At 36.5% G+C, this 18,205-nt stretch overlaps 1 protein-coding gene across 1 annotated transcript in view; it reads left to right on the top strand.

The window, feature by feature from the left end:
- The window catches only part of GALNT5 (polypeptide N-acetylgalactosaminyltransferase 5), a 39,334-nt gene that overhangs the window by 8,824 nt on the left and 12,305 nt on the right, over positions 1-18,205 (top strand). The window contains exons 2-7 of the mRNA XM_032210526.1: positions 3,165-3,331; positions 4,757-4,876; positions 7,973-8,108; positions 9,389-9,508; positions 10,008-10,125; positions 11,133-11,456. Coding sequence (XP_032066417.1) covers positions 3,165-3,331; positions 4,757-4,876; positions 7,973-8,108; positions 9,389-9,508; positions 10,008-10,125; positions 11,133-11,456 — 985 coding nt within the window. The remainder of the gene's footprint in view (positions 1-3,164; positions 3,332-4,756; positions 4,877-7,972; positions 8,109-9,388; positions 9,509-10,007; positions 10,126-11,132; positions 11,457-18,205) is intronic.

The following is an 18,205-nucleotide window of genomic DNA, read 5'->3' as shown; positions in this document are numbered from 1 at the left end:
GTGATCACAGGAGGCGGGTGCTATTTTAAACCAGAAACTGGCTAATAAAAATCCAGGCTGCAGCCTGGATCTTTTATTTTTATCATCCACTAGGGACTATTCTTTGCCAGCGACAAGGATGTATTAATACAAACAGAAATTCTATCAACAGTTAGTGCCACGTATGGGATATTTCTCAATTAAACCTAACATAGAATCTTTGTGGTTGAACTTAACTCTTGTTCAGGAAAGCACTTAAGTTGGAAGTCCTTTATGGGGGTCCCTTCTCTGTTAGAATAGAATAGAATAGAATAGAATAGAATTCTTATTGGCCAAGTGTGATTGGACACACAAGGAATTTGTCTTTGGTGCATATGCTCTCAATGTACATAAAAAGACAAGATACATTCATCAGGAATCATAAGGCAGTGTTTCTCAACCTTGGCAACTTGAAGATGTCCGGACTTCAACTCCCAGAATTCCCCAGCCAGCATTCGCTGGCTGGGGAATTCTGGGAGTTGAAGTCCGGACATCTTCAAGTTGCCAAGGTTGAGAAACACTGTCATAAGGTACAGCACTTAATGATAGTCATAGGGTACAAATAAGCAATCAGGAAACAATATCAATATAAATCGTAAGGATACACGCAGCAAAGTTACAGTGCTGCAGTCATAAGTAGAAGGAACGATGAGAAGACTAATAGTAATAATATCACTATGATATTTATGGTCAGAGTAGCATTGAATGGCTGCATCTAGCTTCTTTTAATTTACTCAAGTGCTTTGGTTGACCTTGTCCAGCTTGGAATATTGTGACAAATTTATAAGAGTATTTATCTCCAGTCACATGTTTCTTCATGCAATGTTAGATCAGACAAATGTTACATTTTACGTGGGGGTGGAATATGGAAGAGTGCTATTCCAAGGCTTCCCAGCTATCTGAGGATACCAGTAGTAATGTTATTATTAAATTAAGAATAACATTATAAAGTAAATAATAACCCTGCCTCCTTACTTAGAAAACACCACGCCTCATTATAGTTTTCACTTTGCAGTCTTCTCATTTCTTGATCAACCCTTAGAGGAAACTGGAAAACATATCCCCAATCACAAATTTTTGGCAAGGGTCTTTCTATTTTTTAAAATCTCATTACAGAATTTGTTGTTTTCTTTGGGTAGTAACTTCATGGCATTTGCAGAATTTTTCACCCCTTGTTTTTTTCATCATCCTATCTAATGGCAATAAGCTCCATGGCTTTCTTGAAAAAAAATCTTCTAGTCAATCTCAGAACTGGGTATGGAAGGAAGAGAAAGACGTATTTTAAGATAATGTAATGTCGATGTGCCTGAAAAGCCCATTTTGTAGCTGGCAATATGTATCTCGAAGCTCAAATACTTTGGCCACCAATGAGGAGAATTAGAAGAAAGACTCATTGGTAAAAAATTTGGGAAAGATTGAAGGCAAAAGGAGAAGGGGACGACAAAGGATGAGATGGGCAGATATTATCATTGATGTTTGGGCAAACTCAGGTAGACAGTGGAAGACAGGGTGGGCATGGTGTGTTATGATCCATGCGGTTCTAAAGAATAGGATATGGCTTAGTGACTGAACAGCAACATTATGTCTCTCAAAACTGAAGCAGTCAAACCAGGCCACAAATCTGGATTTTAATTTGAACTTTAAAAGTTCTACATCTGCTCTTTGGTATACTAAGCTTTCTCTTTCTCCTAATCCCTCTATTTTCAATATTCTTTTGACAGTTGAAGAGAACCAGGCAAATCTGTCTGGGCCCATCTAGAAATTAATGAGGATCTGAAATTTTCACTCAGGAATGAGATATTGTGAGTGTCTGAGTTAAGGGCTTGAAAAATGCTCTTACTAAAAGGGGCCAGAAAAAGCTTGGTTTTTAAATTTAGAATGTGTAAAAAATTCTGCACCAGCGGGTTCTGTTCTTTTGATGTAATGTAAATTGGATCTTGTGTGGCATGAAGACGCAATGGTAATTTATGGTTTGTATCTAGCACATAGGCACACTGTAGGCACCGAAATTGACAGTGCTAAAGACTGGGGACCATGTCTTATTGAGATGCTTCCACTTCTGGCCCAGGTTCGGGCAAAAATTATGTGAATTTCAGTGAAAACCAGCTCATAGTCCCCAAAAGTGGCCTTTTTGTAAATGGAAGGATTTCTCACTGTGATATTTTTGTCAGAAACTCAGTCACTGTTTAGTTACAATAGTATTTGTGCAGTTGCAGTCAAGGTCAGCCGATGGAATTGGTGCCAAAGCATTCCGTTTGTAATCCTAAACTAGGCCTTTTCACTTGAACAAATCCTCTTCCTCCCTGATGCTCATTTACTTGTTGTCTTCACCTGGTTGGCTATGCAGAAGAAGATATGACAGATATGCACCTGTCACTGTCTGATCATGGAAGAAACAGTTTATATTTGAAATCGAACAATCTAACTTTAATTTTGAGCTTAAAAAAATTATCAGAAGAGTTAAGAGTAACCTTCAAATTCCCTAACTAGAGAGTATATGGACAGCAACTGAGCAGGCATAACTGTTCACAATGCTCCCCACTACATTGAGATGTATTATAGGATTATGTCATAACTATTTCTCAATTTCCATTAAGCAGATGCCTAGCAATGCTTAACAGCTGATGCTGTTAGCTGTATTGGATTCAGGTACTCAAGTGATAGCTTTCCTTTCTTTACGCTCAGATTTCTTTTCCACAACTTTTAATTGCCAGAGAGGAAGTGTTTGCATTTTGAGAGGTATTATTTGCCATATTTTTCGGAGTATAAGATGCACTTCCCCCCCAAAAAAAGAGGGTGAAAATCTGGGTGTGTCTTATACACTGAATATAGCATTTTTGGCCTCCCAAAACCATGCACCCTTCACAAAAATGAATGTGCAGAGGATTTGGGAGGCCTGCAGAGTGCAAAAACTTTTTTAAAAAATTTACCTCTTCAAAATCTTGGTGCGTCTTATACTCCGATGCGTCTTACACTCTGAAAAATATAGTAACTAGAATTTATTTTTTAGTGCTCAACTCTCGTCCTCAAAAGAAAATATCAGTAAAATAAGTTTTTATAAGTTAATGTTCACTTCTACCAGTAAGCTTGTATCTAGTGTTTATTTATGTTATATTATGCTATGCTATTAATTTCTTTTGCTCCAGATGTTCAGATCTTCTTGTCCACAATGACCTTCCCACCACTAGCGTTATCATGTGCTTTGTCGATGAAGTATGGTCGACTCTCCTGCGTTCTGTCCATAGTATCCTCAACCGGTCCCCCCCTGAATTGATTAAAGAAATTATTTTGGTGGATGATTTTAGCACAAGAGGTAAGTCAGCATCTTAGAATCAACATGCCATTTGATAATTTACTGTTTGAAAACAAAACATTTTTTTTTCATCATGAGAGAAGTTACTGAGGTTCTCCAATGCATCCCATACATTTCTCTGAAATGTCAAAATGGCCTTATTTTGCTTCAGTGGGCCCCCATATGTCAAGTCCATCCATGAAGGTCCAGTACTTGCTTCTCATGCCTATGCACAGGAATCTCCTCAACTAATGATTGGCACCTGCTTGGATAAGAGTCAACAGCAGTTAGTTCTTTGTGGCTATGTAGGGATTCTAGTCTGATCCCTCTTTTCACTCCGTCTCCAGATTCTGCCATCCTTTCTCCTAAATTATATCATATTTTTTCCTCCCCTTACAATTTAGAAACAAATGTGCCATACATATGCATTTGACTTAAAAGCATGCAGAATATTTTGGGATCATTGGATGCTTGTGTGCAAGGTATGGAAGATCAGCTAAGTATGCCGCTGAAGCCTAGTAGAAAGAATTTGCTTTTGACCTATAGAGAGAGGGAAATTGCATAAATGTTATGACAAAAACACTTTTAGATTGTGAAATCCTTATAGGGCGGGCGGGGGGGAGATTTGGCAATACTTGGTCAATTGTAGATAGTGCAGATAATTCTTTTTTCCTTTAATAATAATTTCCAAGAAAATATCATTGGGCCATTTTGTAAGGCAGAAGCAGCTGATTGATGACAGGAACATTTTCATGACTGCTTCAAAGGTTGGCAACTCACCTTTTTTTTTCTCTTCAAGAAAAATAATTCTCTGCAGCTTCTTCATCCCAAAAGTGCTATTTTATTCCCTCCTTTTTGTGGGGACATAAAGAATACTGCAAACTTGGAGATAGCTGTTAACCAAATCCTTGTTTCATTTAGAGGAGCCTTGATTTTTATTATTTAAAACGGTCAGCCATGACACTTTTAAGCAGCTTGACAGGTAGAAGGTGGTATGTTTATTTTTTTCAGATTGCAAGAATATTATAGTCCCAAAGGTGCTTTTATTTCAAGTGGCAACTGGATTTTCTAGGGTTTTTTTTTTTTTTGAGACGTTTTGCTTCTCATCCAAGAAGCTTCTTCAGCTCAAGAATATTGTAGATTTCTGGATAGACCAGTTGATATAAATCACAGGTATTTTTTATGTGTGTATCTTTGTGAACATTTTACTGGATCAATTCTTCTTAGTAAGGGTGATGTATAATCAGTTGATTAAGAGGTAATAGTAATATACAGTTTCTACCCCCTATAATAACTCTCGGTAGAAAATAACTTTTTGGTATTTTTCAATATCCTTTACAAGTATCGGAGGCAGTGTTTGGGAACGGAGGACCCATTTTATTAGTTAAGTTTGAAATAGGTGCAATCTGTAGTCCACATACATGATTCTCCTCTGTTCTAATTTAGCTTACCTGAAGGACAAATTAGACAAATACATGGCACAGTTTTCAAAGGTCCGTATCCTTCATCTGAAAGAAAGGCATGGTTTAATACGAGCAAGACTAGCTGGAGCAGAGATTGCCAAAGGTAAGCAGACTGGCATTGATTGATTAATTGCAGTTGCCCTACAAGGTACAGAAATAATTAGAACAATCTAGTTTGTTAAATGAAATTTGTTCATTTAAATTTCATTAGAATAAAGGGAGCTAAGTAGTATGTTCCTTGGTTTGGTTAGCTGGGAACAGATGCTAACACACTGTATTCAAATGAGTTTGCACATTGTGTCAAGTCACAATGGCTTGCTTTATCCTCTCATTATTCTAAGCAGTTTACACTTAAAAAAATAACAATAAAATATAGGCAGTCCTCATTTAATGACAGTTCTGACTTCTGACAGCAGTAACCGAGTTGTACTTACAACTACAACTTGTACTTGTTTTTTTATTTTCCTATTTTGTGTTTTTATTGCTGGTAAGCCACCTAGTCGGTGTGAGCAAGTAAGCGGCAATATAAATTTTCTAAAATAAATGAATAAAATAAACCGGTCCTCAGAGTTCCATATGGCACAATTTCCCACGGTCACAGGATTGTGATCTGAATGCTTAACAACTGGCCTGGATGGCCAGTTGATGCTGTGTCTCATTGTCAGGTGGACATGATTTGCAGTTTTGGATTCCCACAAGTAATGTCAGTGGGGAAGCTGGTAGGAAATCAGAAGTTGCAATCATCTGAAGTCCTCGCTTAACAACAGTAACTGGGGACTGCCAGAAATACTGTTGTTAAGTGGTGCAATGACATGACATCACACTTCTTAATTACTGTTAATACCAAGGACATCCCTGTAAGCTCCAAGAACACATATATTTTCTACTTTTGGAATAAATAAGAATCTAAGAACTTGAGACTATCAACACCACTCCATAAAAGGATTCAATTGTTTAATTAAACCCAATTCATTCTTCAAATTAATGTTAGAGATAAAACTAAAAACAACTTCCAGTATCCCCACCATAAAGGTGATAACGAAGAATTTGTTGATTTAGCGACAATGGCTGTTTACACATGACATTAAGAATTAAACGGTGTAAAAATCACTATGCTGATGCTAAGCCATAAATAAGCTGTAATACAACATAGCATAATGTAGTATTCCAACAACTATATAATAAATTTATTGAAATCGAGATATTTTTAAAATTACGCTGTGCAGCATATTTAGCATTAATCCACCTGCACTCCAAAATGTCTTTCTAATCTGGCCTTTTTAATAGAATTTAATGGTAATGTTTTTAATTTTTAAATATTTTTCTTGTAGTATTTTATGAATTTTACATTGTTTTATTTGCTATGCAGTACCTTGGTGTTTTTAGCAGAAAGTGTTACACATATATTTAAAAGTTTTAAAATGTTAAAACTTTCTGTCCACTAAAGATAGAAATTTAGTAGCAAGTTAATGGCTTTCAGGCCAGCTCTGCTCATACTCCAGTGTGAAGATCTCATCTACTTTAATAGCTATTGCAACAAATGCTCTTACCAATACTTTACCAATTTTCAGAATACTTGTATATTTGGAATTGTTTTTCTTCTGAATTTTCTTCTGTTATCAGCTCTTGGACATTTTATGAATAGGAATGGATAGGAAGATATGTTTTTGCTTTGATTTTTGGATTCAAATAGTTTTCTGGAGATGTGTGATAGAAATACTTTCTGAAAAATTCCTTTTTTTTCTATTTTATATGAAAATAATTATCTGTGTTCCCCAAATTAAAGGATTACAGAATCATAAAAGGGGAGTTCTATTTTGGTATCCTTGATGCATTTTTCTGTACATTCTATCACCATATTTCCCTTCAGACTCCTGGATAATTTTTACACACAAGCTTGGTCTATTGGAAATCGTGTCATGAATAGAATAATGTAAATAAATTAATAAAATCTCCAAGTTTTGAGAGCTGATGACCATCAAAATGAAATGTGAATTAACCCGATGCTTCTTTAATGAGTTGGTTGGGTTAATTGTAGCCAGAGCAAATGAGGTAATTACATTACACAGTCAATAAGGTTTAATTATGCAGACTCACTGAGGGAAAGTAAATTTTGAGAGAGGTGAATATTTTCACAGGTAATACCAAAAATCATCAAAAGGAGGAGAAGCTCTTTGACTTCTTTCTTCATCTTCCTCCCTTTAGATAATAATCAATCAATTGGTTAATGATTGATTTTCATATCTGGGAGTTCAGCAGCCACCCTTATATGTTTAAAAACAAAATAAAAGTCTTGCAAATTTGTGGAGGCTAATCCTACCATTATGCACCCAAGTCATGTAACCACTAGACATATGTTTTATGACCATAAGGGACTTGCTTATGTGCAGAGATCCCCTCCAGGCAGGAAAGAATCTATTACATTATAAAAGACTTCAGTATTAGTATATTAGTATGCATATAACAACTCCATTTTGAGTTTGCCCGATATGCAGCAGTGATGGAGACATTAGCGGGTGATAGGACCAGTTATTGCTCACATAGAGCTAATAAGCACCTTCAAGATTGTTCTGCATGAAATAAAATTTGTCCTTCCGTAGGTATACCTTTTTATTATTACACCATTGCCGTGTTTGCAAGTCTTTGTTAATAAAATGAAAAACTTTATTAACACATTTTCCAACTCATATGTCATATATATTAATGAAGCTTTAAAGCACCTCACAATTTCACTACTCTAGAGAAATTTCTAATTAGGTGAATATGGTGCTGACCAGCGAAGGCATTCTTATCAATTAGTGAAATGCCATAAAGGACATTTTTCCCAGTGGTATATAAAAATTGTGTGTTGGAAAGAATATATGGTATGATTAAGATACAGTTAAGAATTAGCATTTCCAAGTTACTTTTTAGTGCGGAATCTTTTTATGATTCTTGACAAAGTGAACAGTAAAAAACAACATTATATCGTGGCAAGGTGGAAGTTTTTGAATAAATAATGAAGAGATATAATCTGAGAAAAAAAATTGCTTAAGCAATGTCTCCTGTAAACTTCTTTGTTATGTATGGATTATACGTTAAATATCTATCCACAGTAGGAAGCAAATACATTTTTTTTCCAAGAGGCCAATAAATACTGTAAACCTTTCCACGTTTTTCCTGTTCCTTGTTATAATGGCAAATTTACTTGTTCCTCTAGGTGATGTCCTGACCTTCTTAGATTCTCATGTGGAATGCAACGTGGGGTGGTTGGAACCGCTACTGGACAGAATTCATTTAAATAGAAAAAAAGTTGCTTGCCCTGTCATTGAAGTGATCAGTGACAAAGATATGAGGTGGGTTTTATTCTTCCATGTTTCCCTTGAAACTATTGGGGCCGGGGGTGAGGTGGGGCAGGAATCCATGGACAGAGAGGAAATTTAGCACAGTTCAGGACTGTAGCCTGAATTAGGTCTTCTGAGAAGGAAGCACACTGATAACTGAATTGGTCACACCTTCGTAATCTCATGTACTCTGACCTCTGTCCTCTTTAATATTCAGCTTTTCTATCTTGGAAGGATATGATCCAGTGGTGGGTTTCAAAATTTTTTCGAACCTACTCTGTGGGTGTGGCCTCCTTTGTGGGAGTGGCTTGCTGGCCATGTGACCTGGTGGGAGTGGCTTGCCGGCCATGAGTTCTCTCTCTCTCTCTCTCTCCTTCCTTTTGTCTCTCTGTCCCTTTTTCCTTTTTTTCTTTCATCTCTCTCTCACTTTTTCTTTCTTTCTTTTTTCTTTCTTTTCTTTTTTCTTTTTTCTTTTTTTCTTTCTTCCTTTTTTTCTCTTTCTCTCTCTGTGTGAGTCTGTGTGTGTGTGTGTGTGTGTGTGTGTGTGTGTCAGTGGTGGGTTTCAAAAATTTTTGGAACCTCTTCTGTAGGTGTGTGGCCTGCTTTCTGGTAGAACCTCTTCTAACCGGTTCGGTAGATTTGACGAACCGGTTCTACCGAACTGGTGCGAACTGGTAGGAACCCACCTCTGATATGATCCATCAAGCTCTTATAGTCATGTTCCTTCAAAACACTTTAAAAACATTTATGAAGTATAAGCGACAACAAGAGAAGCCTTGGAACTCTAACACAGATTACTGCCCTCCTTTGGGCAAAACACAGTTCTACCTTGATAGAACATATTTCCTTGAGATTATTTCGTGTTTGCTATAAAGTTTAATTCAAAATAAAGTAAGAAAACACAAACATCATAAAGTTAATGAGCCTTGGTGGTGCAGTGGTTAGAGTGCAGTACTGCAGGCTACTTCTGCTGACTGGTGACTGATTGCAATTTAGTAGTTCAAATCTCACCAGGCTGAAGGTTGACTTAGCCTTCCATCCCCCCATGAGGACCCCGATTGTTGGGGGCAATAGGCTGACTCTAAATCCTTTAGAGAGGGATCTAAAACACTGTAAAGCAGTATATAAGTTTAAGTGCTATTGCTATTGCTAATCAGTTCATAATTTTGTGGGCTATTGTTTTTAGTCTGATTTTGTTAACCCAAACCTCAAAAATGTCATTCAGTTTATTGTAGCTTCTGATTCAGCATTTGCTTCTTAAATTAATTCTTTGCATGTTCTCCATCATTTAGTTACATGACTGTGGATAGTTTTCAACGCGGTGTTTTTACATGGCCAATGAATTTTGGGTGGAAGCCAATTCCTTCAGATCTCATTAAAAAAAATAAGATTAAGGAAGCCGATATAATTAGGTAAGTATATGAAGTTAAAGTTTTGTGAACAGAATTGCTTTTCAAGTAATAAATGTTCGACATGGTAGAATGACACGATAATTTATGATTTACAAATTTCTTCTTTCTGGATGGAAACTAATATGCTAAACATGACTTGTTTATTCAACTAAAGATGTTACTTTAAAGCAGAGTAAAGAACTTTTGATTTTCTAGATATTATTAAATTACCTCTGCCCATTCTGGTTCATGGAACTTGCAACCTGGCAGTAAGCGGCCACAAGTTCCCTGCTTCTACTTTAAATTATTGTCTAACATAAACCAAGAGACTTTATAAGATTTTGGGGGAAAAAACCATTAAACTATTGCCAAACTAGTTTTCCAGTGTTGTAAACTTTCAGGTATGTTTGCATTTAATACAATTGTTGTTTGTGTGCAAAAGCACATGTCTCAAAATAGCAAAACTTTCATTTGCCCTCCCAAACCACAATGCGCATGTAATGTCTGGTTCAATTATTAGGTGTCCTGTGATGGCAGGTGGGCTGTTTTCTATTGATAAGAAGTATTTTTTTGAGCTTGGGGCATATGATCCTGGTCTTGATGTTTGGGGAGGTGAAAATATGGAGATCTCATTCAAGGTATGTTAAACATATTTTTGTTTTTGATTCGTACTTGATTGTCAAATTAATGCTCTCTTGTCAGTAGCTAAATCATATGCATTCATTTCCAATTCTCTCAACTATGGATGATTAGGAATAAGTGTATTAAAATAAACAGTATGTCATTATGATATATTTGTATCTATGGAAGGGGATATTCCTAATACCCAATGCCTGGTAAATCAAAAGTATGTTTTTTATGGCTGCACAGATGATGCAAATCTCTAAGCAGGATAGTCAGCAGATGTAATAAAATAACATTTTGCATTTGTGTCTATTGTATGCAAAGTCAGTGCATCAAAGTCAAGAAAACTGAATTTTTCCTGTATAAGAGTATTATTTATAATTCTATAACTAATAATCTATTAATATTTTAACTGTCAGGTTTCCTAAGCAATATATATGGTATTATCTAAATGTAACTTACATTATAAAATCTTAAGCTTCCCTTTCAATCAAGATATAAAGCTTTAAATGGTGGCCAATCCCTCAATATCTACACTTATATTTAAATCATTAGAAAGCAATGATCAATGAAGTTTTAATATAATTCAGCATGAAGTCTCAGTCACCAAATGATTGGGGCCTCAACATTGGCTTGCGTCAAAAGAATTTTTTTTAAAAAAAGTGTGCAAACTAATATTTGTGCTCATTATAAGTGGTGTAATGTTTGAATTGCTAAACAACCATTATGACCATTGTTTTACTTCTGAAGGTTTCAACAAGAAAGCAATTCTGAGTTGTAGAAATTAGAGAGGGTGTTGTATAAACCATGACTTATCCAAGAATTTGAAACCCCAAGCTATTATTTGTGCTGTGAATACATGGTTAATTTTATATGTTCTCAACTTAGTAGATATGGAATTTCTCATTTAAAAAAACCCAAAGTAAGACATATGCAGAAATTAAGACATCTACACACTGCAGATTGTGGAGTAAAATTTCTAGAAATTGTATCTATTGTTGGCCTGATTTTATTCCATCAGGTTTGGATGTGTGGAGGAGAAATTGAGATTATCCCGTGTTCCCGAGTAGGTCATATTTTTAGGAATGATAACCCCTACTCCTTCCCTAAAGATCGGCTCACTACAGTAGAGCGGAATTTGGCCCGGGTGGCAGAAGTTTGGCTGGATGAATATACTGATCTTTTCTATGGACATGGTTATCACCTCATTCAAAAAAACTTGGACATTGGAGATTTGACTCAACAGAAGAAACTGAGGGAGCAGCTTCAGTGCAAGAACTTCAAGTGGTATTTGGAAAACGTATATCCCGATTTGGAGGCCCCTCTCGTAAAAGCTAATGGGCTGGTATGTTCATTTTACCAACTTGGGTTTGTGCTATTGCTTATGTTAATGATGGTTTTAGCTTAATTTCTTCTCTTCTGATGCACTATAAAAATCTCGTGTTAGCAGCAGCAAAATGTATTGTTACATTAGTTGAATTTTCCATCAAGTTCTAAGGAGATGGGTGGGTGAATTGGTTGGTTTATGTCACCTTGTTCCATAACACAGTTTTGTTCTAATAATTCATGGTAATTTAAAAACTTTATTATGGAGTTCTGTATACTGAATCACTATCCTGAGGGCAATATCCACAATATTAAAAAATCAAAGGACATTGCTACTGGGTTTTTCTTACTGTCAAATCCATGAAAGTACCATAGCTTGAGATTCTAATGTCAGTATGCTTTATTTAAAGTAAAACAGAAAAACATAGAGTTCATCATTAGCCTACGAGGGTGCAGCTCTACTTTGTCATATGCTGACATCACATAGTTGCTAGCATACATACAGAGCACAGCTAGTCTGCGATAGTCTTTTCCACTGTTATAGCCAGTGGTGGGTTCCTAACCGGTTTACTACTGGTTTGCTGAGAGGGCATTTTGCTCGCATGTTGCTGTGCATGTGCAGTTGACTGAAAACTGCCAGTGACGGCAAAAGAGACCGGGAAACCTGTTTGGGGGCATGGCAGGCCTGAGTCACTGCCAGTTCCAGAGACCCAGGCAGCCATACCACTACCTGTTCAGCCGAACTGGTCAGAACTGGTAGGAACCCACCACTGGTTATAGTATTGGTAAGCCACAGATATTGCTCTTGTTTTTTTGTCCAAGTTCAGCTTCTTTAAATACATAGCTAAAAAAAATGGATTCAGTTGGTTTCAGGTAAAATAATGTTGGAAGTAAAATTATTGAAAAGATCTTGATGACCAGTTAATATTGAAGTGTCTTAGTGGGGCAATTAGGATTTATAGAATTATGAAGTTCTACTTATTTATGAAACTTATATGTCACCTCAATCCAACTGGATTCTAGAGAACTGGTTCTCAACCTGTGGTCCCTGGATCCCTGGAGGCCTGTAATGTCATCACAGGGAGTCTGGGAAGGCTTGAACAAATGTTATGATTTGAATCTTGGGGTAAGTCTGAGGCCATGTTTCGTGGCCACAAAAGGTATTTAAAAGGGGGGGGGCTCCATGTTGAAGAAAAGGTTGAGAACCACCGCTCCAGAGATTTAGTTTAACTGAAAACAAATCTGTGAGTGTGTGGTGGATATTTCTGGTATCTCCATGTTACGGATACATTAATTGAATGCAAATTGATTTGAAAGTGTCCTGAGTGAAAACTAATTTTGGGGCGATTAGGGATTACATAACGGAGGGAATTTAAGCAATTTTCAACTTCAAATTAAGGGCCTTTTTACTTCAGATTGTGATATTGAGTTATAGTCTTCCCCTGGGGATAGCTGCCCTGGGCTCCATACATTCTCTGCATAGTCTTTGGCAGATGAATATTTTGAGATAAATGAAAACTAATGAATTAAGGCTGCTAATATTTGGAGCTGTGACCAAAACTCTGGTTTGTGTTCTGCTTACATAGAAAATAGTAACTTTCCTTTACCTTACTGGCTTTTTCTTTTTAAGAGTGACTGTGTAGCATACTCTGGTACAAAGACAAAAGACATAAGACAATACATGATATTAAAAATAGAGCACAACATTCATTCATCATTCGGGAGGGGACAAACTAAGATTTTTCATCCCCAGGCCTGACGGGCTAGCCAGTTCTTGAGGGCTGTGCGGAAGGCCTGGGCGGTGGTGAGGGTGCGAATCTCCACGGGGAGATTGTTCCATAGCGTCGGAGCTGCAACTGAGAAGGCTCTCCTCCGAGTAGTCGCCAGTCGGCACTGACTGGCGGATGGGATTCGGAGGAGGCCTACCCTGTGCGATCTGATGGGACGCAGGGAGGTAATTGGCAGAAGGCGGTCTCTCAAATAGTGTGATATGTGTGATATTTTCTGAGTTGTTTAATATATTTATGGATAAATGCCAAAATGCTTATTAGAGATTTTTGGATGAGGATTTAAATATGTGTGTATTCGTTTCCTTGTGATAACGGTTGAATATCTGAATGATATTGAGTGAATGTATAATAATTGTAGGATGTAGAAAGGATATGACGTATGAATAAAAGTAATGTATCAAAAGATCAAGCAAATATATTTCACTATGAAATATGAATGAATAGTTGTAAGTTATACATGAATGATGAAGAGGTGCAACATGTAGATGAATTTTTCTATCTTTGTAGAATATTTGCTAAAAATAGAAACAAAGGTGACAAGATTTCAAGACCTACAAAGGCTAGTAAAAGGGTAGAAGGTGGTATGTTGTACGTTGTAACGGTCAAAAGAAGCAAAAATGGCTGTCTACAAGAAGGTGTTTCTGTTCTCTTTGACATAATAATGGGAAATGTTGAACGAATGAAAAAGTAAAATGCAGTGGGAATAAGTTAAGAAATCTGTGGTAAGATGAAGTGCTAGGGTCAAGAATGAATACAGGTGGATTGAACATGGAAATGTGTGACCAGTTCAAAAAAGTATACTGCAATAGTTTGGTCATACAATACAAAGAAAGTGAATGAGGATTGGATTTCTAAGTAAATCTCTATATTAAAAAAAACCATATATTTATAGGAAAATACCAGAAATTATGTTTGAATGCTTTATGAGATCTTAGAAAGAAGTAGCTGAGAAAAACAAAACAAACCCAATAAATGTATAAATCAATATGTGGATTTGGTAGAAACAAGGATAGTTTGCAAGTATATAAAAGACTTCTGATAGTTTGCAAAGTATGGAGAGAAATAGTGAATTGTGTTCATATAAACTAGATAAATTAGATAACAAGGACATGGTGGCTCAGTGGCTAAGACGCTGAGCTTGTTGATCAGAAAGGTCGGCAGTTAGGTGGTTCGAATCCCTAGTGCCGTGTAACGGAGTGAACTCCCGTTACTTGTCCCAGTCCTGCCAACCTAGCAGTTCGAAAGCACGTAAAAATGCAAGTAGAAAAATAGGGACCGCCTTTGATGGGAAGGTAATAGCATTCCATGTGCCTTTGGCATTTAGTCATGCCGCTACATGACCACAGAGATGTCTTCGGACAGTGCTGGCTCTTCAGCTTTGAAACGGAGATGAGCATCGCCCCCTAGAGTCGGGAATTAGCACATATGTGCCTTAAACTAGATATAACTGTTTTTTTAAATCTTATTTCACATGTATCCATTATTAATGTCTGTTGTTTATTTGGTTAATGTTTCTTGCTTCTTTGCTGCATGTAGCATATTATGTTCATTGAAAAGAAATAATGTGATGGGTATATTCAATAAGACACTATTACATGTGTTTATACAACACACAACACTACAGTGAAAGTAAACTCTTTTATGGTTTAGATTAATGAGTGAACCTAACCTGTACATATATATTTGTGTCACACAATAGACAGGCACTTACCACTTTTGTTTTTTGGAAGAACAACCTACTGTTGCAAACTTAGCTGAAGTCTTGGAAGTAGATGCTGCAAAATTCATGCATTTTTCTCTAAATCTACATTTTTCTTAAGCATTGCTTTTTCTTTTATCAATATTTTCTATTACTACTCCTGGATATTTATGTTATTACAGTGCAACATCTCTGATTTGAAATCCGTTAACTATAATCAAAGGATAGTAGTTTTCTCAGTGAAAAGTTATGCATTATGAGCAGTACATTGGGATCTAGAAAAGAAAAAAACTATGTTTTATAATTTCTTTCCCAAGAATCATCTGACAGAAGTTTATATAGGAAACTGGTATAGATCTCAGAACAATATTCATACATTACAAAATGGGGAAATGTTTAAAATTTGTAAGCCTTAAACACTGACCCTCCCTCAGTAAACATAAAGCTTTGCTATTCTTACCTTCCACAATCTATATAGGTTGTTACCATTTATTTATTTAACTATTACCTAAATGAGATGAGTTGATATCAAGCAGATGCTTCAGGCATAATTGTAGAACTGTTCACTTCAAAGCCTTCAGGATTTCATATTTTCAATTTGCAACCACTAGAGTGCACTAGAAATCCATTTTATTCCTTTCTGGAATAAAATAGGAATTGTTTCTGTAGGGTCCCAAAGCCAAGACTTTCTATAAAACTGTATTATGGTGCATCTTAAGGAGCTTTTAATACCCCCTTCTCCAGTTCCAAAGATAATTTAGCAGTTGTAAATAATAGCATCGTAACACAAAGTGTATCATGAGTTCCTCTGGAATAGCATTCTCAGCAACTACAAAGTGGAGCCATAAAGTTTTTTATGAGCTATGGGAGATGAGAGGAAGTTGTTTGGCTTCCTTTTTTACGATTGCTTCTTCTGATAACTTTAACATAAAATAAAACAATTCCGTGTGAGTGTGTGTGTGTGTTTCATTTATATAAACACTGCATATCAAATGCAGTTTTCCTGTTGCAGCTGACTTTTTACCTGGCATCCCTAAAGGCAGTTTGAGAAGCCTGTTGAAGGCATGTAGGAATCTGTTGGGTCTTCATTTTGCTGTTTCAATACCTTGAATCCATGGAGCAATAGGGCAACATACTGTTCTTGTAAGACATAAGGCATAATTAAACATTTCATTCCGCGATATCAGCATCCTGTATAGCAACAATCACATGGAACTGTAATTCTTATGGTTACAGTTTTCTGTACATCTTGAAGGTACATTTCTCATGGCTCTTTTTTGTATTTCGTACCAAGAACCGTAGTGGCGCAGTGGTTAGAATGCAGTATTGCAGGCAAACTCTGCCACTGCAAGGAGTTCAATCCTGACCTGCTCAAGGTTGACTCAGCCTTCCATTCCTTCCGAGGTGGGTAAAATGAGAACCCAGATTGTTGGGAACAATATGCTGACTCTGTAAACAAAGTATAGCTTACAAAGTGTTTGTAAGTGTAGTTTACAAAGTGTAAATATTAGGATTAAAGCAACAACATGGCAGGACAAATCAAGCAAATTAGAATAAAATTGCTAAATCCCATGTTAGGAAAAGAGTAGAATTAATTATGTATGATAAAAGGTAACTCAACAAGGAGGATCATAGTGTATCTTGCCTCGCATGCTGAAAAACATACATCATAAAAACACAAGACCAGGGCCATATTGAAACCCTATTCTTTCCACCTTCTGTTCTACATATTACATCAACATTTTTCTGCTATCCCAGGCTAGTCCTTGCATATATCTCATGATAAACTATAATGGTATGAAAAAAACTGATCTTGCTTTTGATAATGTTCATTTTGACAAATTTTGCGGAACAACTTGAATGGTGACCTGATCAAACAATTTGGAGCTCTTGCATTATAATAGTTGTGTAAATAGCAATAGCACTTAGATGTATATACCGCTTCACAGTGCTTTACAGCCCTCTCTAAGCAGTTTACAGAATCAACATATTGCCCCCAAACAATATGGGTCCTCATTTTACCGATCTCGGAACAATGGAAGGGTGAGTCAACCTTGAGCCTGGTGAGAATTTAACTGCCGAAGTGCTAGCAGCAGAAGTAGCCTGCAATGCTGCATTCTAGCCGCTGCACCACCTCGGCTTATAAAAGAGGGAATTCTAGGATAGATAGTAGATAAGTACATCTACTGAGATTCCATTTTTCAGCACAATTATGAATTTGTGTAGGAGTCCTTCTAAATCTCCTTACTCTAAGGACAAGGAATGGGTTAGAGTTTGTTCTATTATCCATTAACTCAAGCATCACAAACATTTGGATATATGAAGTGGGGAAAGAAGAGATTCTTGATATAGTACTGAAAAAAAATGTTATATATAACCAGTCACTCATCTTCCAAATCCATTAGCAAACTGAGATCTTATAACAGCAGGAGGGCTTACCCACTTATTTATATTTATTTTTTTGACCTTTAAAATAACAAATTACAGCTCACTTCATTAATCTGGAAGAGTTTGTTTAAAACTATGAATTAGTCTTGGTTAGACCAACTAATTTTAAGATAGAAGATTGCTGTTTCAATGGGTTGGCCAACCAAATTAACTGCAAAAGGTCAGCTGTGGATAATTACATTTTTACCTGTCCCTGCTTAGGGTTGCTGATACGATATAACAACAAATAGAAATAACTCTTGGAGACACCCTTCTGAAAAATGAAATGACAGCATCTGAAGTAGGGAAAGTTAAGTTTGGACAGCCAAGGATTAAGGAGTGTTGACAAGAATCAGGAAGTGTATTAACTTTGATCAACAGAAATTAAAGTGCTTTTGTGTGTTCCCCTAAAACTGGAGATGGGGTAGAATTGATCAAGGAGGCATGATGCAAACTGTGTTTTTTGTGCAAATAGTGCATAGCAAAACTTTTATAATATGAGCAGAGCTGAGGGAAATGAAGCAGAAGAAAAGATGCCTTTAGTGAGAGGTAGATAGTTGTAGAGGTGACTGAACACTGGTAAGAGCTTAGGTTCACGTCTACAAGGTGAAGACTGAGATAGTGTCATTTTTGTGTATGTGCTTATCTCAGCTTCACATTTCCACATAGAAGAAATTGCAGAATCATTTTTGGAAGTGTGGAGTTGGAGATTAATTGCTTCATGTAATAAGACCTGATTATAGCAATAGCACTCAGATTTACATACCGCTTCACAGTGCTTTACAGCCCTCTCTAAGCGGTTTACAGAGTCAGCATATTGCCCCCAACAATCTGGGTCCTCATTTTACCCAC

Source organism: Thamnophis elegans, chromosome 1 (genome assembly GCF_009769535.1).
Source record: "Thamnophis elegans isolate rThaEle1 chromosome 1, rThaEle1.pri, whole genome shotgun sequence".
NCBI classification, from domain to species: Eukaryota; Metazoa; Chordata; class Lepidosauria; order Squamata; family Colubridae; genus Thamnophis; species Thamnophis elegans.
This window is presented reverse-complemented; position numbering and strand designations above follow the sequence as displayed.